Here is a 26,876-nt window from a genome sequence, read left to right on the forward strand (position 1 = left end):
TGGTGTGATGGGCAGGCGCAGCAAGCTGACATAACAAGATGACACAACAAGAGACACAAGAATAAAAACATGAGACACAACAAAGCAGGAAGCAGAGGTGGCTCAAGTGATTAGGCACCCCCCTCCCACATTGGAGGTCCTGGGTTCACTTCCTGGTGCCTCCTAAAAAACAAAGAAGATGAATAGACACAGCAAGTGCAAACAATGAGGGAGTGGGGAGTGATAAATAAATCGTAAAAAAAAAAAATGCTACAAAATATAAGTTCTTTGGCACAATACCGGAGATTTTAGCTTTGGAGGAATCATTTTTAAGGTCTTTAATATATAGCATATAAAGGCACCAGAATCATTAATTTTGTTAAATGGCTGCTTTTGTCCCAGCCTCTTCACTGCACCTTTAAAAAATTATTTTAAAAGAAATGAAAACATTGGGGGTGGGGGGGTGGGAGGAGTTGCTGAAAGTATTGTGGGCCCTAGGCACTGAGCCTTTGTACATAATGGATAAAACCATCTGGTTGGTAGTTGGGGGACTAGTTGTTAAAAGTATTGTTCATCACCCTGAGTAAGACTTAAACAGTATATCAGAAGCAGAAAACTCAAATGCTTAAAAGCAGATTGAATGTAGGGCATTTATCTACTCTACACGGTGAGTGGTAAAGGCTCTACGAAACTGGAGTGCATCATCTCCTTTCCAAGATGTTCTGATGGCTCATCTCCAGTGGATTTTTGCCCAGTGTTGCCAGAACTTCCCATTTCATGTGTCAACTTGGCGAGGGTATGGTGTCCACTTGTTTGGTTAAGCAAGCACTGGCCTGATGGTCACTGTGAGGGTACTTCCTGAATTTAAATTATTGGTGAGTTGATTGCATGTGTAACTGGTTATATTTTCAGTCAACAAAGGAGATTGCCTTTAGCAACGAGAGAAGTCTTCTCATCCAATAATTTGAAGGGAGAATTAAGGATTTGAGCCACTTGCTTTGACAAATATCAAATAGAAAGAATTTCTATTTCTATTGCAGTCAGCCAGCTTCTCCTGGGAAATTCCACGTCACCATCATAGAGTTCCCAGCTTGGGGCTCTTCCTGGGGAAGTCAATGTCAGCCTCATTCAGTTTCCAGTTTAAGGCATACCCTACAGAATTCACACTTACCAATCCCCGTGGTGTGTGAGCCAATTCCTGTGATAAATCTCCTAATACTTACATATATGTATCCTGTCTATTGTTTTTCTGGAGAGCCTTCACTAATATACCATTTTCCAAGAAAGTTGGAAATCTTAAATTTTATGTAAAAGCACCCAATTAAAAAAAAAATACTAGCTCAAATTTCAAAGACCCCCCCTCCTCCCCAACTGGGAAAACAAAAACAAAAACAAAACAAAAAATAACCCCAATGGACTGTAGCTGGCACTATTTTGTAATCTTTTAAAACATAGTTTCAGAGAGAATCTTTGAAAATGGTTCATAGGTGTGGGATCTAAAGAACCAATACACCAGGAAGAGAAAAATGGCATGGTTTTAGTGACTGTAAAAAAATATATTAATTGCAGTAAACTATATGCATTTTTTACTAGTTATATGTAGTCCTTTGGTGATAATAATTATGAATCTAATTAAATATTTGAGATTCTGTAAAATTTCATTTGGATTCTTTTCATGCTATCTCAGCCTCTTTAAACTGTGGAATGAGTAAAAGGCTCAAGTTTTCATGATTTAAATGTATCAAGTAGAACTCTACTTATAACTGTGATTGTGAGTTTTTGAGAGTGCTCTTATTTAGGCCTTAATAAAGACTGCATCAGTTTTGCCACCGGCTTTGATAAATATCACACAATGAGTTAGCTTAAACAACAGGAATTTACTGCCTCCTACTTTTGGAGGCTAAAAAGGCTTGCTTCCCCCCATGACTGGTAGCCTTCTACCAGTGCTGGCTTGCTGCAATCCCTGGGGTTCCTTGCTTGACTCCCTGTCTCACATCACATGGCAATGTCCTCTCCTTTCTTTTATGGGTTCCCGCTGACTTTCTGCTTCTTCTTATCGCCTTTTCTGACTCAGGATTTTGTTTTTTTCTCTTTATAAAACCTTCAGTAATCCAGATTAAGACACAACCTCAACTCAATTGGGGCACACCTTAACTAGAAACAACATCTCCAAGAGATCCTATTTATAATGGGTTTATACCCACAGGAGTAACCCATGGATTAAGATTAAGAACACGGCTAAAGTGGGGTACATAATTAATCTACCACAAAGGCCTATATATTACTTCTCGTCATATCACCTTTGTCTCACTTGCTTTGGGATTTATTGTAAGAAAAGGAGAGATTTTTAACTCATAGGGGTAAATGTAGAAACTGCTACTTACCAACCCCCTTGAAACTGTCACTTACTAACCCACTTTTCAGATTAGCCCCTCCTTTACTGATTTGTAGAAGTTTCTAGAGCTTCTATTTCCCTTTTGTTCAAACAACTACCTCCTCATGTTTATTCATAAGAGGCTTGCTGCCTTGGGAGATAAATTACTCTCTCTTCTCCTCCTTGCATCATCTGCTAAATCCAGGTTTGACAGATTTTAGTCACTGACCTGCTAGGCCTCCATTTTAAGACCAATGATCACTTGTAACTGAGCGTGTTCTGTTCAACCCCCTTTCCCAAACTAGATTGGCCTATGTCATCTCCCCCTATCCTTAGCCACTCCCTTAAGCCCACCTTCCCCAGACCCTATAAAACCCAAGTATCCATTTTGTTCAGTAAATTGATCTGAGGCTTGCCTCCAGTCTTCTTGCTGGCCACCTAAGAAGAAACTCTTTTCTCGAAATTCTGGTGATTCATTATCAGCTTCTGTGTGCACGGGGCAAATGGGCCCTCTTGGTGGTCTCAGTGTTTAGTGAATATTATTATTATTTTTTAAGAGAAGTAGGATTTTGGTGATTTAAATAAAAAGCATGCATATATTCACTTCATAGCAATAATGCCAGAGGCATTTCCAGAATACTACTAGGCAAACACAACTGCATTCCTTCCCTCTTCATCTCAGCTGATGATTTCATTTTCTATTCCTCAGCTGTAACCAGAAAATTAATATCTAGTATGATGAGTTTCTTGAGTGGAAAAGAAACAGAATTAAGGTCTCTACTGCAGACTTGGTGGGGAAAGGCTTCCCATATGTGGCATTTTCAGTAAGAGTAAAAGATTATACTTCCAAAAGAGGCAAGGTTGAGGGTGGGGAGAAGAGGCCCAAAGATGAGAAACTGATAGGATCCAAGACTGGAAAGAAATTCAGTTAGGTTGGAGAGTAGGATGCATCATTATTTTAATTTCATGTGTAGCATTCTAACACTCATCACTTCCTCTATTTTGCTTACTTGTGTATTGGCTGTTTTTCTATCTCACTACCTATCCCCTCACTTAGAACTGGATCCCTAGCCTGCTGATTCCTTGGCACTTAAGTCATAAGGAATGTTGACCTTTTCTGAAGGCTCCCACGGGTCAGACCCTATTCTAAATGCTTCTCCAACCCTTCTTAACCCCCACCACCCCAACACACTCCCATCCAACAGACAAAATTTTACTTCTTCAGAGCTGTCTCAAATCCATTCCGTCTGTGAAAACCTCCATTTCCTATCCATCCAAAGCTGTCAAACTATTTATTTCAGAGTTCCCACAGCACATTGATCTTTCCTTGTAGCATCAATTTAATTCTGCATAGTGTGTAGTTTCCTTGTTTTTCTCCCCTATTCCTCACTAAGTTTTAAATCATAAGAAGACTGTATTTTTATTCATCTGTATAAACCTCACAACACTTAATGCAGCATTTTGTATGCAAATATATTTGGAATAAATGAATTAGGGAGAGAGCATCATGAACCTTTCTTCCTCTTCAGTACTTTGGTCTTCCCACCTTAAATCCTTCACTGTCCTCAAAGCAAACTTTTAAAATGAAAATCTGACAACACAGCCTTACTTAACCCCACTGAAGACAATCCTTCCCATTCTCCGTGGTTACCTTGGAGCCTTGTTTGTGTTAATTGCTTCTTCCACCTCTCCAGCCACATCCCTTCTTCTACCTTCTAGTTTAATTAAACTCGACTGCCTGTGGGGTCCTGCATGCCACAGGCTTTTATTCCAACTTCTCCCTTTGACTGAAATGCCCTTCCCACCTTCTTTGTCTGGTTGGGCTCAGGAATGCCCTTCTCAAGCAAGCTCTCCTCTGAATCCAGATCCTGATTAAGAACGTTTTAAAAATCCTCAGTAGGGAAAAGGGTATGGCGCTTTCCCATTTATGTGATAAAAAACTGAAAACAATTAAACCTTAGAGTGTAATTTTTAAGTGACATAAAACTTACATACATGTTTAGATTTGGAATACCGTCTTTCTATAGTTCTGATTTTCCCATTCACCCTCTCTGCGCAAAGCCTATTTTGCAAACGCCCTACAGAGTCTGTATGGGGTAACGGCACTGCCGGATTCTCTGGCTCTGCCAGGCTTTCCAGACACAAGTCTATCTCAACAGTGACCATCTTTAACGCGAGCAGACAGCAAGTCTGATTTTCCCACCAGGGGCTGAGCTCCCGAGGCGGCGCGAGCGAGCAGCGTCTTCGTTCACGAGTGCGAGCGCCCCACTCCCCGCAGGTTCCAGACTTGTTTTCTGAGTTGAAGACTCCCCCCCCCCATTTGGTCAGTGCTTTTTTCCTTTAAGGAGTGGCTCCATCCCTGTTCAAGAAATACAATTAGCTTGCACCTATCGAAGGGGTGACGATGGAAAGAGTGTGAGATATCAGCCGTACCTGAACGTGAGAACAAGCAGACTCTACCTAAATTTACCAGTCTAACAACCCAAACAGACCAGAAGACGTCAAGGAAAACGAGCGGAATGGGCGGGGCCGGATTTTTACTGGTACCGGAAATCACGTGGGTCGACCGGCCTGCACGCAGTATCTCGGCCATCGACTACTCAGCCTTGCGGGCATCTCTGGCGGGCTCCGCTGAGATCCGCTTTTTCGGTGCTCGACTTACCCGTGCTGCTGCCGCCGCCGAAGGAGGGGCAAAGCTCAAGATGGCGGACAAAACGCCAGGCGGCTCTCAGAAAGCCAGTTCAAAGGTAATTTCTTAGAGGACTTCGGAAGTCTGTGGGTCTATCACAGTTGTCCGGGGCCTGCAGACGCTTCTGGTCAGCGGAAGGCGAGCTGGGTGGCGGTCCGCGTTCTGGTCGTGGCGGAAGGCCCGGGCGCCGCCGCACCGTGGTGCGCAGGTTGAGAGGCCTCATATATCCCCGTAGTGCCAGCCTGGATTCGGCTCGAGACTGGCGGGCCTCGGGGCGGGAGTATATGGACGGGTTATGAGTAGTTTGGCCCGCCCTTGGCTTTGGAGTGAAATCGGTAATTCGGGTTGAGGTCTTAAGCCTTGAGAACGCGCCCCTGTATCCCTGCTTGTTGCTCTCTGAGGCCTCGGGATAGCCCATGGGAGAGGCGGGAATCGCTTCTCGGTACTTATATGGTTTCTTCTTTTCGGTACTTTGGTTTTAGATCTCACATTTTTCCAGTTTCGCTCAATATTCCTCATGCCCTCCAGGGAATAAATAATCTCTAGGGCCGCAAGTTGTGAGGGGAGGACTAATAGTGGAGGGACGCGAGAGGGAAGTGCAGAGGCGGGAGCAGCTCTCCTTCGCAGTGCTGCGTCGCCAAGGTTAATGCTACACTTTACACGTGTTCTGTACTTCGTTTTAGAGGAAGTATATAACATGAGCACTTCTTTGGGAGTCGAGGATCCCACCATCACTATATTGTGTGTTCCACTCAAAAGAAAACTTTCATAGGCTTGGAAGCCACCTAAGATTAGGAAATTGCATTTGTGTTTATAGGGAACTTTCTGCGTGCACATACTGTGAAACCAGTGGAAGTAGTTTAGCACTAGTAAGGTTGTAGTTAGCATCAGATGTTAGTTGCCATCTTGGGCTCTTAAGTTTATTGATTCCCGTGCAAGAAGTTGTGTAATACTTACAGGTTCTAGGGGCTGTTCTGTTCTACTTAAGGAGTGTTATGATTATAAGACGGTTATTAGAAAGTGAGCAAGTTTATGGTAGAAAGGGCAAGTGTTTACAATTTGTTCTTAGAAAAATAACCCGTTTTATACTTGCTTTTTCAGTTTCTAATCTGAATCTTTATGCCATTTGGTGAATGATGTTCGTAATTAGCTCGTAATTAGTCATACATTCTTTAGTTATTTAAAAACTGGTTGAAGGCGTTTTGGCGGCGTTGTATCAAAGACCTATACTCCATGTTAGTTTCCCCTCTCCCTAGTACTTTTCCCTTTAGTTTCCCCTCTCCCTAGTACTTTTCCCTTCTTGAGTAAGGGTAGGGGGATAGGTAAGTGTCTCACTCCTCTGCCCCTTCTCAGTAGACTCATCAAAAACAGCCCCATATTTCCTACATGTAGTGCACAGTTTTGCTTCTTGTCAAAGTAATATTTTAAGTATCTCCTATTTGAGACTTTGGATACAAAACTTCTTTCTGTAGTAGTATGTCTCATGGTTATCAGTGTGTGACTGTTCCCTGTACGCCAATTAATGAATCTTCCAGTAATAAATCTTTTTCAACTTACATTGTTGATGCTGTTAATAAATTTATCCATATCTGTAAAAGGAATCACTCTCTTAGAAGTAAAATGATATTGACACGATTTTCTTCCTTAATATGGAGGCTTCATGATGTAGTGGAAAGATTACGGACTTTAATAACAAAAGATTTGAATTCAAATCCTGATTTGGTAACTAACTAGATTTGCAATATTAAGGGATTGCTAAAACTCTTGAACCTCAGTATCTGTAATATGGATATGATTTTTTTAACAGTGTTGATATAAGGAATAAATAAGTTAATATCTCTAAAGTGTGTAACAAATCTTAGTTCTTTTCTGTCCTTTTTGTTCTTAGAGGAGATCAAAAGTCCTTACTTTTCAAAATATTGGGATAAATTTTGATCCTGGTTATTATAATGTTAGCCCAGAGTGTTTTTTATTTCAAACACAAATCCAGAAACTTGGAAAAGTCAAAAGTCATTTTGGCTAATATTACAGTATTTGGAATTTCTAACCTTTGATCTCCGTGGTTTGATCTCTCTCCTCTGGGGAGAGTAGATGAGAGGCTTATGTTCTACATTACAGGTGGAGTGAACAGATACTTCTGTTTCATGCTTATCTGCTTCTTTGGTAGTTAGATTCCCATGGAAATGGGTAGGGATGCTTATTAATCATATTTCTAGACATTGGGGAAATATTAATTTTAAAATTCAAATATACAGGATTTTGCTGTGACAGTAACAAAATCACTTATCTCATAATTACAAAATAAAATGAAGTTAGATAATCTCTACAATTCCTTTTAACTTTAAAATGAACATTTTATGTATGTATATTCAAATAGATTACATTGATGCATAGTGGGCCCTAATGAAGAGGCCTTTTGCCCTTTTATTTTCTGTGTAATTTACCTGTAGTTTTTGTTTAGTTTTTGCTTTAGCCTGGCAGGTGTAAAAACTTAGTAACTGTTTCGGAATGAGCTAAAAAAGACCTCTGCATTTATACCTTTTTAACCCCAACCTAGAATATTGCTTTGGGTGGTGATGGGAGATGCTGATGCTATGTTGTAGCTTTGATTTTGGGAGAAGCAGAGAGAGAGCATATAATTGTTTACTTAGAATATTGTTAAATATATATATATCTCTTTCCTTTGGAATTTAATATATAAGATTTAATTTACTTTTTTATATTTAAGCATAGTTTTTTTTGCATGCTCAGCAAATGAGGGTAAGAAGAGAATGTGGTATTTTCTTCTGTATCCCTTGTGCTAATAATTCTGCTAATATAATGGAATTTTGTGGACTGTTATTTCACTCTGACAGTGCTTATTTTCCTTCATATTGTCAAAAATTGAGTTAGACAGGTGAATGGATAAAGTAAAAATACTTCTGGCTTCTTTGGACATCTAATGCTGAATTGTTTTGGGAATGATATTGATCAACTGCCTTTGCTGATTAACAAGAGTATAGTTTTTAAGAAATAAGTAAAATGAGTACCCATTTAAGATATGATCCTTAGGGTTTTTTTTTTTTTTGGTTTGTTTGTTTGTTTTTACTGCCAATGTACATTTTTTGTGGTATCTGAATATTTTAAAATATAGTGGAAAAACTTGAAATGGAAAACAAACCTTAACAATTAGACTCTTCATATTTTGCCAGTTTTAGTTTAAATTAAATCTTCATTATGGTGTGGTTGTAACTGTGTCTTACGGTATGAGGTGTTTCGTCTTTTGGATGGAAAGTTGTGTTTTTGGATGGAGGGTGAAACTATTGACTTCCATTTTCTTTTTTGGTGCCTTAGAAACTTTAGTGTCTATAGAACTGGTACTGGAACATGACTGTTGCTAATGCTGTGGTCTTTAATTGTTGCTGAATAAAATAGGGATAGTTATTCCTTATTTTACTGGATTCACTTGATCTCTGAAAGTACAGTTTTAATGTACTTTTATTTTTAGGTGGTACGTGGGATTGAACCCTTGACCTTGTGCATGGGAAGCAGGCACTCAACCACTGGGCTATAGCCACTCCCCAGTGAGAGTTTTTTTTTTCCTTCATTTTTTTGTTTTTAGGAGGTACTGGGGATCAAACCTTGGACCTCGTACATGGGAAGCAGGCATTCAATCACTTGAGCTACATCTCCTTCCCATAATGTACTTCTAATGAAGGTTTTTGTTTTCGCTGGAAAGTAAGTCTAACAGAGCTACCGATTTACCGTATTGACAATGAGAGGAGGGATCGTTTGATTGCAAGTTGAAGACTCCTGCCTCTGCCCCCTTTTACAAAGAGCCATCATTTTTGAAATAAAAATTAAAAACTTGCTCTAAGATATTAAACTAAAAAACATTAATATTACAAACATTTACCCTTTATACTATTACTAATAATGTTAACATTTTGTTGCAGACCATCCTTGTGCAGGTATTTTGCTAAAATAACCTATTTAAAAGGAAGATATATTTGTCAGTAGCACTTGAGGTATTTGATATCAGTTGTCTCTTGTTTTGAAAAGTTAATTTTTTTCACTGGGCCATTTCTCAGTTTAGATATTCTAAGAACATTCAAAATATATTTGTAACTTTTCATATATGAGTATTGTTTGGGTTGTAACTTTAAAAAGCATTTCAGGTTTGTTGTTATGCATAGTTCATGCCTCATTGATCTTCCTTTGGAAGGTTTGGCTTTGGTTAGTGGTATTAAGCTAGGTAGCTGCTACTTGTTATTTTTTTTGGTAAAGATTATTTATTTTATTTCTCTCCCCTCCCCTCTCAGCCCCGGTTGTCTGTTCTCTGTGTCTATTTGCTGCATGTTCTTTGTCTGCTTCTGTTGTTGTCAGCAGCTCGGGAATCTGTGTTTCTTTTTGTAGCGTCATCTTGTTGTGTCAGTTCTCCGTGTGTGCGGCGCCATTCCTGGGCAGGCTGCACTTTCTTTCGTGCTGGGTGGCTCTCCTTATGGGGCACACTCCGTGCGCGTGGGGCTCCCCTATGCGGGGGACACCCCTGTGTGGCACGGCACTCCTTGCGCGCATCAGCACTGTGCATGGGCCAGCTCCACACGGGTCAAGGAGGCCCGGGGTTTGAACTGCAGACCTCCCATGTGGTAGACGGATGCCCTAACCACTGGGCCAATTCTACTTCCCTGCTACTTGTTATTGAGTGTACAGCATATGTGGACAATGTGAAGTTTAACTTTTCAGGGGAGGTACTTGTTCTGATAGAATAAATTAAGTATGTTAAGTCTTTGTTGCTTGCCAGAGTTCTTCCTTTTAGGGAGATGTTAAATAAGACTGTACCCATTTGGAGGATCATGCTGTCTAGTAGAAGAAGACAGTCAACCCTCATAATAATGTAAGGCAGAGCTATCAGAAGTCTCTAGAAGTTCAGAGAAAGAAGTGACATCTTGGTGAATGGAGTAGGAAAGGTCTTCAAGAGTATACTGGCATTTGATTGAGTCCTTTGAACAATGAGCAGAGTTTTGAAGGGTAGAGATAGGAGTGTAAAGGAGTGGATGAGATGAGGAAAATTAATTGCTGAAAGAAGGATTGGCAAATGTTCTGGTTTAGTCAGGATATAGGGAATAAAAGGAGTTGAGATTAGAAAGGTTAAGTTGGCGCCAAATTGTAGAGGCCTTTGAATGCTAGGAAATAAAATAGCCATGGAAAATTTGAGGCAGGAAAGTCCCTTATGAAAGCCTGTTCTGGGAGCTGGTGGTGAGGACGACTAGTTTAGAGCTTATTGCAGTGGTACAGATAAGTATGGAGGCATGCTTCAAAATCTCACCTCACATCCTCTCCTGGAAAGCTTTTCCTAACATTCACTCACTTCATTAAGATTTGCCTGCCCTTCTGTGCTTTAGTGGCATAACCACCTTGCTTTATTTCTTTTTTTTTAACTTAATTTTTAAATTTATTTCTCTCCCCTTTTCCCCATCCCTTCAGTTGTCTGCTCTCTCTGTCTGTTCGCTGTGTGTTCTTGTGTCCACTTGTATTCTTGTCAGCGGCACAGAGAATCTGTGTCTCTTTGTCGCATTATCTTTCTGCGTCAGCTTTCCATATGTGCGACCACTCCTGGGCAGGCTGTGATTTTTTCGTGTGGGGCGGCTCTCCTTGTCGGGCGCACTCCATGTGCATGGGACTCCCCTACGTGGGGGACACCCCTGCTTGGCAGGGCACTCCTTGCGTGCATCAGCACTGTGCGTGGGCCAGCTTACCACATGGGTCAGGAGGCCCTGGGTATCAAACCCTGGACCTCCTATGTGGTAGGCGGACACTCTTATCAGTTGAGCCAAATCCGCTTCCCTGTGTTTCTGTTTTTACTGACTTCCTGGGGCAGGTGCTATATCTTATTTTACTTTATATCTCCAATGCAAGACATAGCACAAGCCTCAAGAGTTGCCGGGTGAATGGTTGAATTAAGGGAACATTTGAAACCCAGTGATATCTGTAGAAAGAGAAGAGTCATGGAAGAGCTACGTTAGAGTTGGGATGAAAGAGCTGGGTTAGAGGTGGGATGTGTGGGATCTGACTACCATTTGATAATGGAGGGTAGGCAGGAATAGCAGTCCAATATGACCTGATTATAATGCTGCTGCTGCTGCGGTTGCTGGTGAACACTTACTGAGCAATTATTATGTACCAAGCACTCTACTAAATACTTCACCTATATTTGTCCTTCATTACACTCATATGAGGAAGTTTCTGTTCTTTTTCACAGATGAAGAAACTAGGCCCAAGTTTATAAAACTGGGATTCAAACCCAGGAACTCTGGCTCCAGAACCTGTGCTTTTAACAACATTCTTCTTCAAGATTATGACTGATTGAGAGTTAGGACCCAGTGCTGGAAATAACAAGGTCAAGAAGAAAAGCCAGTTTGGGAGGAGTTTTGGACAGGTTAGATTTGAGGATCATGTAGACATCCAGGTAAAGATGTTTAGAAGGTGGTTTGAGAATAGATTGAAACTCAGGAGAGGGATGACGATCAAAGGGAGCCATCAGTATAATAAAGGTGTTGATGAGCTCCCTTTGGGAGAAATTGTTAAGCTTGTGGAGATGAAAACTGATGCTTTGGAGGGTGAGAGGAGAAAGAAGACATATAGGAGATAGGTATATAGTAATGGAAAGCTGACTAGGCAGAATGGTGGTGTTGTAGGAATACTGTGGATAGCTTGCTAACTTGAGAACTATGGTTTGGGCCTTTTACTTGAAGTGAAGTAGGAACAGCCAGGAAAAAATGGTTTTTATTTTCAGTCTACAAGATACTGGGCCATGTGGTGTGGTGTAGTTAGTTTCTCCTTTTATCTCCTTTTTCCTTCTGGATTTTCTTGCATACCTGTACTATCACCACATCTGTACTGTCTGCTTTCTCTAACCTAATTCCTCCTGTCTGCTTTTTTCATTGCCTCAGATCTCCCTTTTTCTATACTGTTTTGTTTTTTGCATTTGGGATTTTTATTTGGATAAGGAATTGTACTGTAGATGTCTGTTTTAGTTTGCTAAAGGTGCCAGTGCAATACACCAGAAATGAGTTGGCTTTTACAATGGAATTTATTAACTTATACACTTACAGTTCTGAGGCTGAGAAAAATGTCAGGTGAATCTCTCTCCCTAAAGGTGGTTGCTGGCAATCCTGGACTCCTGCCATGTGGCAGAGCACAGTGGTTTCTCTGCCCCTGCCTTTGTTCTCCTGGTTGTGTTGCTTTTAGTTTCTTACCTTCCATTGGCCTTCTATCCCCGCCTCTCAGGGACCTCTTTTTGTGTCTCTGTGCTCTGCTGATTCTGGCCTCTGGCTTTTAGGACCTTCTCTCTCAGCTTCTGGGTTCTTCTCTGTCTCTGCAGCTACATTCTGTGTCTGTGGCTTTTATTCCTCCATTTATAAAGGACTCCGGTAAGAGGATTAAGACCCACCCTGAATCCCAATTAAGGCCCTTAACTGAAGTAATTTAATTAGAAGTTACCACCTACCATTGGTTTATATGCACAGGGATGGATTAGCTTCAAGAACAGGATTTTCTGGGACCCACCCAGCTTCAAACTGTCTTGTCAGAAAATATTTAGGCATCATTAGTTTGTGTTCTTCAATTAAAAGTTGAAAACCCAAACCCAAGCAAATAATACAGTTCAGTTGTAGGTTAAGAAGAGGGAGGAGCTCAGCTTCTGAAGAAGCAGTGTTATATTTACTATTTACCTCATCCACTAGCATCAGAAGTAGGTTATTGCTCTCTTTAAAATCTTACTAATATTTTTATCTCTCTAACTGTTCTTTGCCTAAAGAAGTTCCATTCTGAATGCCATGTAGCTGTAGCTGTACATCTGGTTTGCAGTGAATAGCACCAGTGACATCTTAGGTTAATTGAAATGACCTAAAGGATGCTGTTACTTATTGGCTCAGCTTGCAGATTCATCAAATTATGTTATTTAGAAAGCTGACAAAACTTCAGCTTTTGAACTTCTATTTTAGAGATTATTTACCGATTTGGTGGATAGTTATATAAGTGAGTTTCTTGAAGCTTGTATTACAGAGCTTCATCTTAAATGACTTAGAGTCAGGAAAGATTTAGCTATATGAAAATAGCTAGATGTTTAGGTTCTTGTAGCTTTTATTTTTAAATTACACAACTGATGATTTGGATATAATGGCATAGAAGATCAAAGAAAGACAAGTACTTTCTTAGTAACTTAGCATGTTTATTCTTCTGGGTGAACTCTAGAATTATTTTGTCATTTCCTTGCCCCCTTAAAAAGATTTCATTTTGAGATTTTGAGCTCTTGAATGAAATTGCATTGAATATATAAATAAATTTGGGCCTAATTGACATTGTTTTAAGATGTGTGTTTTCTCATCCAGCATATGATGGGGTTTTTTTAAAGGTGACTTGAATAAATGAATTCTTCAGTAAAGTCTGTGTTTTCTTCACATAGGTTGTCACACTGCTTAAATTGGTTCCTAAGTGTTTTGTATCTTTTGTTGCTTTTATTATTAGGCTATTATTTTTGTTGCCTAACATGCTAATATGTCTAGCACAGTTGGAAAGCAGTTTTTTCTTTCCCCATTCCATTCAGCCTCTTAACTGAATTTGTTTTTTCTTTTCTCTTGGATTTTCCAAATATCTGCAAATAGACACATTTCAAGGTATCTTTCAAATGGTTTTGAAGTGCATTCCACAGAATTAAGTTTAAATATCATAAAATATTTCTTTTTCCATAGCATCTTGCCTTTTAAGAAAGGTTGGCTGGAGAAAAAAAGTGAATGATGTGGAACATGGTGAGAGCTGAGGACAGAAAAAAGATGGAAAGAATGGGGTTAGGAGGTATCTGAATGCTTGGTTGTCTTGAGCTGATTTTACTTTGGGCCCAGTACAGTGGGGTTCAGATTCATTCAGTGTGAAATCTAACTACCTTAATTCTTGGTCTTTAGAGGCATAGGGAAAAAGCAAATAGATTATTACATGCCATATATAATCTGCAATGTAGATCAATTTAAAAAATAAAGGTCAAATTCTACTAGTTGACATTCTTGGAAAGTGCAGTTATTTGAATTATTTGATGAAGTCCAATCTCTTCCTGTGGTATGCTAGAGTAGAAGCAGCCCCTGAAAAACAGCTTGCAAATGGTGGTCTGTCAGGGATTTGACAATAGGGTTTTCTTTGTCTTGAATTATTTCCTCAGTAGAATTTGTACTTCTTAGTAGGCAGTAAGGGTTTGTGTGTGTATTTCCTTGCTGCTAAAATCTGCTTTATGTGGCTTTGTGTCATTAGAGAAAGGGAAGGTTTATTTGCTGTGTTTGTTTATGGCAAAACAAGAAGTTGCTGCTTGGAGCATCAAAGAGTATAGCTTATGAGTTGGAAAGAGCATCTGCACAAAAATTCTGTTGTAAAATAGGCTAGGTTTCCATTCTACACTAATGACTTTATTTTTTAATACTTTCAGACCAGATCATCAGATGTTCATTCATCTGGATCTTCAGATGCACATGTGAGTATAAAGGGCAATCTTTGATATTTTTCTTAATAGTTTTTCTTTATATAGATCCATACACCCATGATTTTACTTGATACATAAATATGATTATATTGTGTGTGCCTTTTATCTTTTACCCGTTACTGGCAGCCTTTTTTTTTTTCATGTTCTAGTGGGATAAGTTGGCCCTCTTATACCGTGTTTATGACCTAGTGTGTTTCCTTATGTTTTATTGTGCTCATATAATTCTATTCAGACATAAGTGTATGTACCTATTCATTGGTTATGAGATTGCATAACACATGCTCTTTTCTTTTCTCACTACACAGTACACCTATTGGAAATCCTTGCATATCAACTGGCATAACTGTAATCTGTTCTTTTTAATGACACCCTAATGTTTCATGATGGAGAGGTGCAGTTATTTATTCAGCTCTTTCTCTGTTAATAGGCATATGCTTTTTAAAGCTTTTTGACATTTTAAATAATAGTGGGGTAAACATTCCTTTATATATGTTATTACAGCAATGCCCAAAGTATGGTCTGGGGTCCCTGAGAATCTTTCAGGGGGGTCTCTGAGTCTAGAATTATCTTCATAACAATACTAAGAAATTTTTTTTTTCCTTTTTGCTCTGTTGACGTGTTTACCATTGGTGCAGAAGCAATTGGGTAAAACTCTTGGCACCTTAGCATGAATCATGGCAGTGCGACCAAAATGTACTTGCTCATTGTGTTCTTTACCATAAGGCACAGTAAAAATATGCCAGTTTCATTTAAGCATGTTTTTGATGAAGCAGTAAATATAATTTATATTGTTATATCTTGACTTTATGTATGGGCTTTTTTTTTTTTAAAGATTTATTTTTTATTTTTGTTTATCTTTCCCCATGCCCTCATTGTTTGCACTTGCTGTATCTGTTCATCTTCTTTGTTTCTTTAGGAGACACCAGGAACCAAACCCGGGACTTCGGATGTGGGAGAGAGGCACTCTAATCACTTAAGCCATCTCCTTTCCCTGCTTTGTATTGTCTTTTGTGTTTTTCTTCTTGTTTTTCTTATTGTGTTAGCTTGCCATGCCTGCCCATTGCGCCAACTCGCTGTCTTCTTTAGGAGGCACTGGGAACCAAACCACAGTCCTCCCATGTGGTAGGCGGGAGCCCAGTCACTTGAGCCACATCCTGTTCCCTATGTACAGGCTTTTTAAAGATTCTGTGTGATGAAATGGGAAGTACATGAAGTACTTCTAATTACCAAAGTGTGATGTTTTTCTTGAGGAAAAGTTCTTATTTGATTATTGAGTTGAGAAGTGGCTGCTTTTTCTGTGGAATACCATTTTTACTTTATTTCAGAGTAAAGTATGGTTAATCGGGCTTGAGTATTTGGCATATATTTTTTGAAAGTGAAAGATATGAACCTGTTACACTTAACAGAGAACTACTGACTGTTACCACTAATAACATTTGAGCCTTCAAGGGCAAATTAGAATTATTGAAAACTTTCCCTGTACTTAACAGATTTTTCTTAAGAGATCAATAGTGATGTTAGGCAATGTGATTTTTGATAGTCTATGATGAAATTTGTCAACATTTGGACATTTGGACTGTTTCTAGTTTTCAGTGATATATATAAATATATATATATTTAAAACTTGTTTTACTTTTCCTGAAGATGGATGCATCTGGACCCGCAGATAGTGATATCCCAAGTCGGACACGACCTAAGAGCCCAAGAAAACATAATTATAGGAATGAAAATGCCCGTGAAAGCCTTTGTGATTCTCCCCATCAGAATCTCTCAAGAGTGAGTATTAAGAAAGGTTAGAAAAGATAGTTGATTTTAATTTGTCCTGATTGAATCAGGTGGTTGAGTATTTTGATTTTGTACTTTGTGTAATTTTTACCTTGTTTAAACTTTTTTTAAACTTTATTATTATTTTTTTTTAAAAGATACTTAGATTACATAAATGTTACACAAAAAATATAGGGGATTCCCATATATCCCTTGCTCCCCACACCACCCACATTTGCCCCCGTTAACAACATCCTTCGTTAGTGTGGTACATTTATTGCAATTAATAAACATGTTTTAGAGCATTGCCACTAAGCATGGATTATAGTTTACATTGTAGTTTATATTCTCTCCCACTCAATTCTGTAGGTTATGGCTGGGTATATAATGGCTTGTATCTGTCGTTGGAGTGTCATTCAAGACAATTCCCAAGTCCCGAAAATGCCCCCGTATTACACCTTTTTTCCCTCTCCCTGACCTCAGAACCTCAAGTGGCCACTGCCTCTACATCAATGATAACAGTTCTTCCATTGCTAGAATCACAATAAGTCTGTAGTAGAATACCAGTAAGTCCACTGTAGTCCATAGTTCATTTCCCAATCCTGAAGATTCTGGGATGGTGATGCCCACTCTATCTCTAATTGAGATGGGGCTTCAGTCCCATATGGCCAATGATGGGACTTGCTTGCAGTTGTAGGCTCTTTCACTTCCTTGGTGTGGTGGTTATCCATCCTCACCTCCTTGTTAGTTGCCCTGGATGAGTCCAATAAACTGGATAGTAGGTGTTGCAACTCTGTTGAGGCTCAGGGCCCATCTGGCACATCGACAGCCCAAAGATTCAAGTCTCTTGGACGTACGCCTGCCAACTCCATCACCAACTATAGGTTCAAATAGAAGGAACTGAAGAGCCATGTGTAGGGAAATCACAACTGAGTCCAAGTCTGTCACACTGGGGAGCACGAACCTCAAAGTAGAGCCGACATGTTTAAACTTTTGGAGTAGAAACCGAAGATGCTGGATGGTGGCAATTTTTTTTTTACCTACTTTGTGGGAAAAATTACTGTGATTCTGTTTCTGAAACCCAGTATTGATTTTTGGGTCATTAACTGCTTTATATTTTCACAGGATTTTAGTAATAACTTACTTGATTGAACAGCTAAAGAGCTATAGACAATTTATTCAGGTCATAATTCAAAAGATACTGTTTCTTTGTTACATAAATGAAGATTTCATGAAAATACTATTTTCTTATATTCAGAATTAATTATGTAGCTTTACCTGAGCTGAAACTGGAAAAACTGTAGGTGATACATTGTCAGCAAAGTAAATGAAGTTGTTATATTCATAAATATCAGTATTGTTGATGAAGAATGAGGTAATTTATGGAATTATAAAGGGAAGTGATGAAATTTATGGGTACCTGCAATGGGATTAAAGATGGTATTTAGTTTCCTGCTATTGGACAGTGGAAATGTATGCCTCCTCCTTATTGAATGTTTCTTGTCATTACTTTTGCTCACAAACATCTGTGGTTTTCTTCCACTGATGTGCTTTTATTCTTGCTGCCAACAAGTGGGTTGCATTAGTTCTAAGCCTTGATATTTGTCTGTGTTACATTTTTACCTTTTTTTAAAAATGACTTTTGAATGTTTCTGACCTTGAACTAGCAAAGAAAGACTATAATGAATACTTTTATCAGAATCAAGTGCAAGGCAAGCACCTGATGCTTAAAGTAGCCCTAATTTTTCTTCTTTACAGTGAAATTTTTTCAAAACAAATCATTTCTTCTGAAGACCTAGCTATCAGTTGAGGTATATTAAAGTTATAGAGAGCATAAACTGTGTATGTAAAGATATGCTTTTTATTTCTTTTCATAGCCTCTCCTAGAAAATAAGCTTAAAGCATTCAGTATTGGGAAAATGAGTACAGCTAAGCGAACTTTAAGTAAGAAGGAGCAAGAAGAATTAAAGAAAAAGGTAATCTTTATAATGTATTTTGAGGGAGTGGATGTAACTCCAGTGGTTAGTGCCTGCTTCCCATGTATGAGGTTCCAGGTTGATCCCGGGTACCTCCTACAAAGAAACAAATGAAAAAACCAACTGTCATTGGGGAGCAGATGAGGTTCAGTGGTTGAGCACCTTCTTTCCATATACGAGGTCCCGGGTTTAATCCCTAGTACCTCCTAAAAAAAAAAGTATTTTGAATTATCTTTGGAAATGAATGTTTCACAGTGGGGCAGTAAGTGTGGAGTCAGTAGAGAAGTGTTTTCCAAAGAGTCTTGACCTCTAAGGTATCTTCAGCTCCTGCCTCCAAGTCAAATATATAACATATGGTATATTCAGAGGAGTCCAATTTATATCCCTGTCCCCTCCACCCTGTTTCCTCTCTTCCTTTCTGTGTAACAAGTTTGGTTATTTTCTGGTTTATTCTTTTTTCTATGTAAACACGTTCACGTGTGTGTACATATCATATCCCAGTCCCCTTTCTTAGATTCTTCAACTTGTTTTTTTCACTTAAATTATATCTCAGATTACTTGGTAGAAGTCTATAGAAATAAGTTTTTAAAATTTTTAAATTTTTTTAGTAGCTGCATAGATGTGCCATAGTTTATTCAGCTAAATTCCTGTAGAGGGTTTTTGTGGTTTTTGAAGGCATTGTGGTTTTTCCCATTACAAATAGTGCTGTTATGAATAGTGTTACTCATATAAGTGTTTCCTTTTTTTGGTGCTATTAAAATTTTTTTATTTTGATAGTGTACCTTTGGAATATATTCTTATAAGTGAGATTTCACGGTTAAATGGTAAATGCATAAATGTGGTTCTGCTAGATATTGTCAAATTACTGTTCATAGTTGCAGGGCTATTTTGTATTTCTACTAGCAGTGTATGAATGAATGATTGTTTCTCTAGCCTTGCCAACAGAGGATGTTACTGAAGGAGTTTTGCCACTCTGCTAGGTGAGAAATGGTTTCTCAGCTTTTTTTTTTTTTGAGGTAGTGGGAGCCAGGGATTGAACCTGGGACCTTGTATGTTTGGTAAGCCAGTACTTGACCAGTGAGCCACATTGGCTTTCCTGAGTTGGGGTTTTTGTTTTGCTTTTTTTTTTTTTTTGCTTTTTCAGTACCTGGAACGGGGAACCAAATCTAGGACCTCCCATGTGGAAGGAAGGGAGCTCAACTGCTTGAGCCACATCTGCTCCCTGAAATTTTTTTAATTTGTATTTCTCTTATATGCAAGGAGGAGTAGCATTTTTTTTGTGCTTGTTTCTATGAACCATCTGCTCATAAGTAAATCATTTTTCTCTAAATTAGTAGGTCATCTCTTTTTAGAAGCTCTTCTATATTTAGTGTGTTAAAACTTTGCCTATGATACAAGGTGGAGTTTGTCATTTGTCTTTTTATTTAGATACTGGTGTTTTTTCCATACACAAACTACTTATTTTTATGTAATCAAATTTTTCAGTCTTTCTCTATGGTTTCCGGTTTTTTCAGTCCAGCTTTTCCCATCCCCAGGTTATGGAGAAATTTCTCCATTTTTTTCCCTAATACTTATATGGTTTCATTTTTTAAAAATTAAATTCTGATTTATTTGCAATTTATCTTGGTATATAATGTGAAAAATTATCTTTTTAAATGACAGTACAACTATCCCAGTGTCATTTATTGAGAAGTGCATCTATTCCTTAACTGATTTGAGATGCCCCTTTTATTGAATACTAAATTCCATGTGCTGTTTGATTTATCTCTGGATTTTTGTTCTATTACATTGACCTTTCTTTTCATACATATTTTGGGGGCATTTAGGATATTTGTAATTGAAAATGTCATGGTTCTGATTCTTTCGAGCTTTTTTCTTTCTTTCTTTTCCTCCTCCATACCACCTACCTAGAGTTTATATTGTGTCTCCAAATTTGAATGGTTGTGTCTTGGATGGTTTAAAAAGGAAATATTTATATTCACTAGATTAAATCATCATACCTTGGATACTTCATAAACAGTAATAGAATAATATATTTTCATATAGTCAGTTGTCTTACAGTTTGGCACTTGAATTGTCTCTAAAGAGATTTACGTGCCAGCCTATATTCAGTGGGTCCTTTTCTTGTTCCATAAATTGCCAGTGGAAGAGCAAAGCTTCTCTTACTTTCAGTGTTAATTAATATCTAGTAGTTATTAAAGATTAGATATCACAGCCTACTTGTATCGGTTACCCTCTTTTCCCCAGGGAAGGGAGGTTTCATCTGTATCATTCCTTAGTGAATAAATGCTATGTATGGTGGAATCTTTTATTAGGTGATAACAGATTAATATCTTAATGTGTGTTTAGGAGGATGAAAAGGCAGCTGCTGAGATCTACGAGGAATTTCTTGCTGCTTTTGAAGGAAGTGATGGTAATAAAGTGAAAACGTTTGTGCGAGGAGGTGTTGTTAATGCAGCTAAAGGTAAGTGCATATTATAGTTATTACAGGTAGATACTTATGAAAGTGGTTTGGTTGCTGTTGAGTTTCATATATCCTTTCTGTCAGCACCCTCTAGTGGGGATATTAATTAGCAAAATAAATAACCAAAATGTTGATTAATGAGGAAAAATTGGAGCCTGATTACTTTAAAAATATTTAGTACATTTCAGGTTTTGAGATTGCAGACCATTTTGCAAAAATTTTATTATATCACATTTTTATTCTAAAATGATTAAATTAACATTTTAAAGGTGGTGATAATTGAATTTAATTTCATATTTTGTCAGTAGTGAAAAACCTTAATACTAAAAGCATTTTACTAATTTTTGTTTATATTGAACTAAAATATTAAAATAGGGTGTAAAAATATCTAAATAATGTGATAATTAGTTTTAAAATTTAATATTTTAAATTTCAGATGAACATGAAACAGATGAAAAAAGAGGTAAAATCTATAAGCCATCTTCAAGATTTGCAGATCAAAAAAATCCTCCAAATCAGTCATCCAATGAAAGACCACCATCTCTTCTTGTGATTGAAACCAAAAAACCTGTGAGTCATATATAAATAATTGACCATTTATATTAGAGATGAGACACCGCCCATGATATTTTCAGTACTTCCACTGTAAGCAGGACTTTGGCTTTTTATTTTTAAGTTTTTGGGGATAGAGGTTGAGTTTTGATGCTTCCTAATAGTAATATACTCAAATGATGGATAAGTAAATTAGAGTAGGATGTGTAGATCTTCTCTTTGCCCTCTTTGATCAGTGAACATTTGCTATTAATAAACTGATAGCATATTGCATGCTACTACTGTACTAATGGCATGTTCCTATAGGCTGAGCTTGTAATTCTTATTAGTTAGGGTTTCTGTTAATATAAGTCAAAAATTGACTATAATTTTAGGTGTAATTGTAAAATAATGTTTGTTTTTTAACAATTCTGAACTGAAGTATTTATATTAGTATCTATATATAAGTTACTTTGGAATACCGTATGTATTCTAGCAATGTCTCTGTTACCTAGAACATTTTTGGAACTTACTTGGTATTACTGTCAGAACTAGTGATACTTTTAAAAAATATTCTCATTACTAGAAAAATTTTTATTTTTTGGGGTGGCATTTTTATGAAGATAGTAAATAGATGTGGGTCAAGTCATTTGGAGCCAAATTTGGTGATAACTTTGATTATACTGAATAATGGGGCTGAGTTTTCTTGTGTGGCTTTAAAAATACCTCTGAAAACAACTTTGTAAAATAAGTTACTGAGATATAATTCACATACTGTAAAGTTCATCTCTATTTTAAAGTGTACAGTGACTTAGTATATGCACTGATTATGCCACAGTCACCACTACCTAATTTCAGAACATTTTCCTCACCTGAAAAAGAAACCTCGTACCCATTAGCAGTCATTCCCCATTCCCCTCTTAACCTCCAGCTTCCAGCAACTACTAATCTACTTTGTCTCTATTGATTTGCCTATTTTGGACATTTCATACAGGTGGAATCATACAAGGTGTGGTCTTTTGTTTCTGCCTTCTTTCACTTAACATAATGTTTTCAAGGTTCACACAAGTTGTAGCATGTATCAGTACTTTATATTCTTTTATGTCAAATAATCCATTTTATGGCTTTTTCAATATTTTGTTTATTCATTCATCACTTGATGGAAATTTGGGTTATTTCCACTTTTTGGCTATTATTAATAATGCTGCTATGAACATTTGTGTACATGTTTTTATGTGGATCTTAGGTTTCATTTCTCTTGGGTATATACCTAGGAGTAGAATTGCTGGGTCAGATGGTAACTACGTTTAACCATTTGAGGAACTGCCAAACCGTTTGCCAAAGTGGTTTTATCACCCCACCAGTAATATATATGGGGCTCTTATTTCTCTGCATCCTCATCAACAATTGCTATTGTCTGTTTTTTACAAATTTATTCCTCTTAAATGGGTGTGAGGTAATACCTTATTGTGGGTTTTGATTTGCATTTCCCTAATGACTCATGATGTGGAGCATCTTTTTGTTTATTGTCCATTTGTGTATCTTTGGAGAACTGTTTGTTTAAATTTTTGGCTCAGATTTTAATTGGGTTATTTGTCTCTTAACAAAATACTGTGTTGTAAGAATATTTTATATATCTGGATGTAAACCTTGTAGCAGACAGATGATTTATAGATCATTTTTTTTTTCATTTTCTTGATGGTATCCTTTGAAGCACAAAAGTTTTTATTTTGATGAAGTGCAATTTTAACTGTGGTTTTCTTTTGTTGCTTGTCCATTTGGTTTCAAAGAAACCATTGCCTAATTCAAGATTTTGAAGATGCTTTCTTCAAAACGTTGTACAGTTCCAGCTCTTACATTTCAGTCTGTGATCCATTTTGAGTTAATTTTTATATATGGTGAGAGATAGGGGTGCAGCTTAATTCTTTCGCTTGTAGCTATTCAGTTGTCCCAGCATTATTTGTTGAAGACTGTTCTTTCTCCCATTGGCACTCTGAAAGTAATTTTAAAAGAGGGGTTCCAAACTTGTAATTCATAGCCTCTTAAGGCAATTGCTTTGAAGAGGCATACTTTTGGTATTTGTTCATGGCAGTTAATTTACATGGCAATTCAACTATTTCTTGCTTATTAATATTGCCCCTGTCTCCCTAATTCAGACCTAAGTATTGCAAACTTTGGGGATAAAGTTAATGGTTCCTTTACTTTAAGACTACTGGTTGTCATTTAAAGATAGCATCAATTGTTATTTTGGAGAAGTAGGAAGGGAAGTTCAATGATAACAGCATTCTTTCTTTTTAATTGAAATAATTAGAACATGTAAATGGCATTAAAATAATGATTTAAAATGATCTAATTATTGACCTGTTAGTTTTGCTTAACCTTTTGTTTGAAGTATAACTTGTCATATCCTTTATAGCCACTGAAGAAAGGGGAGAAAGAAAAGAAAAAAAGCAATTTGGAACTCTTCAAAGAAGAATTAAAACAGTAAGTTTTATAGTGTGGAGAATAACTATCTTAGGTAAATTGAGCTGATACTTACAGATGCAGGTTTGAAGAACATAATGTACCAATTTTTATTTCTAACCAGCTTAACCTTGAGATTTTTAAAGATATTAGAGTGATATTTTGATTTAGCCCAGTGCCTAAGTTGCTTTCATTACATGAATTCAATATGATTGATTTATCTAATATCCGGAGTCCTGTTTGCATTGGAAACAATGTAATTTGAGGGGGAGGGAGTTAGCCAGGAAACAACAAAATTGGTTTTACTGTTTCCTTCTTAAAAGTGGACTTTGTATTCTGTTGTTAGTAGGATATATCAGAAATTTGTTCCTGTCTCTGTAATAGCTGAGGGACTCTGTAGTCGAGGTTGTCAGTATTGGCATTTGGTTACTCACAAATACAAGTTTTTTGAAGATGGTACCTTGGTAAGCTTTATTCTTATTAAATGTAAACAAGCAATTTTTGCCTCATTATTAGTGATTTTAAATGTTTTCAACAGAATTCAAGAAGAGCGTGATGAGAGACATAAAACAAAAGGCAGGTTAAGCCGATTTGAGCCACCTCAGTCAGATTCTGATGGTCAGCGTCGTTCTAGTAAGTGACATCTATTTTAATGTTTATATTTGTGATTAATTATTCTGAAAACCTGAGAATTGTTTTCTTTTCTCCCTGTTAAAGTGGATGCGCCTTCAAGAAGAAATAGATCATCTGGTGGTAATACAGTTTTTTGATTTTTTAAGTTAATAGAAATTTTCTAAATTTTGTATTTTGCAGGTTATAATTTTTTTTTTCCCTCCTTGCCCTAGTTCTTGATGATTATGCACCTGGTTCACATGATGTAGGAGATCCAAGCACTACTAATTTGTACCTTGGAAATATTAATCCACAGGTAATAATAAAAATGTAAGATGAATATTTACTCATTCACTTTTGGAAGAAAGCTGCTTTATCAATCAATAAAATCAAATATCTGTAGTAGTATATCTGTTGGAACTAAATAGTCTCTAAAATGATCTGTAAGCTTCAAACTTACTGGTATGGGCCTGTGTTTGTATTTATGAAGTCCTACTATGACCAGTGCTGGAAAATACTCATTTGAGACTACCCCTCTCTGGTATACAGCTTGCTTCCTTTTGGGTTCCTATGTCTCTCTTTCTCCTTGTAATACCAAACTCTAGTAATTTTGCCTTTCTGGTATGAAAAGATTTGTGAATGGCCCATGAGGGCAGGATTTTACCTGTGTAGAATTCCTAGTACTTGAGTGGGAAATTGTAACATTAATGCTCTTTTTCATTTTATAAAAACTATTTTTGCTTTATGTTACATGGAATTTTTAAAAATTTTTGCATACCAATGGACTCTTATGCTTTTTTATAGATGAATGAAGAAATGCTCTGCCAAGAATTTGGAAGATTTGGACCATTAGCTAGTGTCAAAATTATGTGGCCAAGAACTGATGAAGAAAGAGCAAGAGAGAGAAATTGTGGCTTTGTGGCCTTTATGAATAGAAGAGATGCTGAAAGAGCTTTAAAAAATTTAAATGGTAATTTTATTATCTGTTTGTAGAATTCAGACCTTCTTTTTAAATCACTTTTCTTAAGGTGTTTTTAAAAAACTCTAGGGAGAAAATGGCTTGGAAATGGAAATGATGAATATGAAAATTAACTCAATTCACAAAAAATGTTTTATTTTCTTTTGAAGTGACCTTTCTTTTCTTTTTTTGTAGGAAAGATGATTATGTCTTTTGAAATGAAATTAGGTTGGGGTAAAGCTGTACCTATTCCTCCACATCCAATATACATTCCGCCTTCTATGATGGAACATACTCTTCCCCCACCTCCATCAGGACTGCCTTTTAACGCGCAGCCTAGAGAGCGATTAAAGAACCCCAATGCTCCCATGTTACCACCGCCTAAAAACAAGGAGGATTTTGAGAAGGTAATTTAAAAAATGTATATAGGGACTCATCTAGTTTGTAAATACTAAGTCTGTGGTAGTATTTCTTTTCAACAATTTTATAGAAAATGCGTGTAATTCTGTTTGGCATCTAAATAAGTAGATGTGTTCCCTGCCTTAGCCCATGGAAACCCTATATTGAAATACTAGGTCATATTTGTATTTGTGACTATCATTCCTTTTTTGATCACCTGTTAAGTTTGTTTTTTTCCCCTTTGTCCAGTATTGTATCCAGGTATGCTTAAGTGAAGTAGCTAAATTTATTTTGTTTTGAGAAAGTGATATTTTATATTTGGTTACGGGACTTTTCAATTAGAATGACTTCCTAAATAGTTAAACTGTTTGGATGGCAACTAGATAACTTAGTCCTCAAGGTCTGAGGTATTAGAATATTTGGGAGCATATGTGGTTTTTAAAAAACAGTTAACTACTCTAGTAAAAGCAAAGGGTGAGTATTTCTTCTTATTAAACATACAACCAACTTAATTTCAAATTATAAGAATTTGTTGGTTCTATTATGAATTAATTACACTTAAACTGACAGGGCTGGTTTTAAAGGCTTGGGAACAAAGTAGTGAAACTGTGTGGTGAGAGACAAACAGTTAATTATTTCACAAATTAAAATCTTTATCTGATAATTCTCAGTGTAGTACCTATTTCAGTGCATTGATGTGCATTCTGGCAGGAATGTTCTGATTCTTTGCATTTGGTGAACATTTAATTGTTCACTGGACACATCCATTTGCATTTATGTAATTGCTTAGTGTATAATTACTTCAAATGCAGTGATTGCCTGCAAAACTTGTGATTAGATGTGTAGTATTTTCAATGCATATGTATATTTTTGCTTGTTACTTGTTAACAATACTCACATATTCTATGTTTATTATCTGATGTGACTTCATATACAGACTCTGTCGCAAGCCATAGTCAAAGTGGTTATCCCAACAGAAAGGTACATGTTTTTTTCTTTATTATTACTGATCTAAATATAGACAATATCCCCTTCTGAATTTAAAAAAAAAGTGGTGTTGAGGAAAAGGTAATATCTTGACTGAGCAATGGTTCCTTCCCATTACTTTTGGGGGGATATGTGAAATTTAACTAACTAGTATATTGTGTAATTTTGTGGC

General features: G+C 37.1%; 1 protein-coding gene across 2 annotated transcripts in view; it reads left to right on the forward strand.

Annotated features, from left to right (window-relative positions):
* The first annotated feature begins 4,945 nt into the window (after window positions 1-4,945).
* The window catches only part of U2SURP (U2 snRNP associated SURP domain containing), a 57,500-nt gene continuing 35,569 nt past the window's right edge, over window positions 4,946-26,876 (forward strand). The window contains exons 1-13 of one of the 2 annotated variants that reach the window (XM_004462027.2): window positions 4,946-5,100; window positions 14,497-14,541; window positions 16,195-16,326; window positions 18,192-18,290; window positions 20,640-20,754; window positions 21,191-21,324; window positions 23,702-23,769; window positions 24,287-24,381; window positions 24,466-24,501; window positions 24,594-24,676; window positions 25,165-25,330; window positions 25,514-25,725; window positions 26,655-26,698. In XM_004462027.2, the coding sequence (XP_004462084.2) occupies window positions 5,056-5,100; window positions 14,497-14,541; window positions 16,195-16,326; window positions 18,192-18,290; window positions 20,640-20,754; window positions 21,191-21,324; window positions 23,702-23,769; window positions 24,287-24,381; window positions 24,466-24,501; window positions 24,594-24,676; window positions 25,165-25,330; window positions 25,514-25,725; window positions 26,655-26,698 (1,274 nt within the window). In that variant the 5' untranslated portion in view covers window positions 4,946-5,055. The remainder of the gene's footprint in view (window positions 5,101-14,496; window positions 14,542-16,194; window positions 16,327-18,191; window positions 18,291-20,639; window positions 20,755-21,190; window positions 21,325-23,701; window positions 23,770-24,286; window positions 24,382-24,465; window positions 24,502-24,593; window positions 24,677-25,164; window positions 25,331-25,513; window positions 25,726-26,654; window positions 26,699-26,876) is intronic. The other variant, XM_058295113.2, reaches the window with a different exon arrangement.

This window comes from Dasypus novemcinctus, chromosome 4, assembly GCF_030445035.2.
Source record: "Dasypus novemcinctus isolate mDasNov1 chromosome 4, mDasNov1.1.hap2, whole genome shotgun sequence".
Taxonomy (NCBI): Eukaryota; Metazoa; Chordata; class Mammalia; order Cingulata; family Dasypodidae; genus Dasypus; species Dasypus novemcinctus.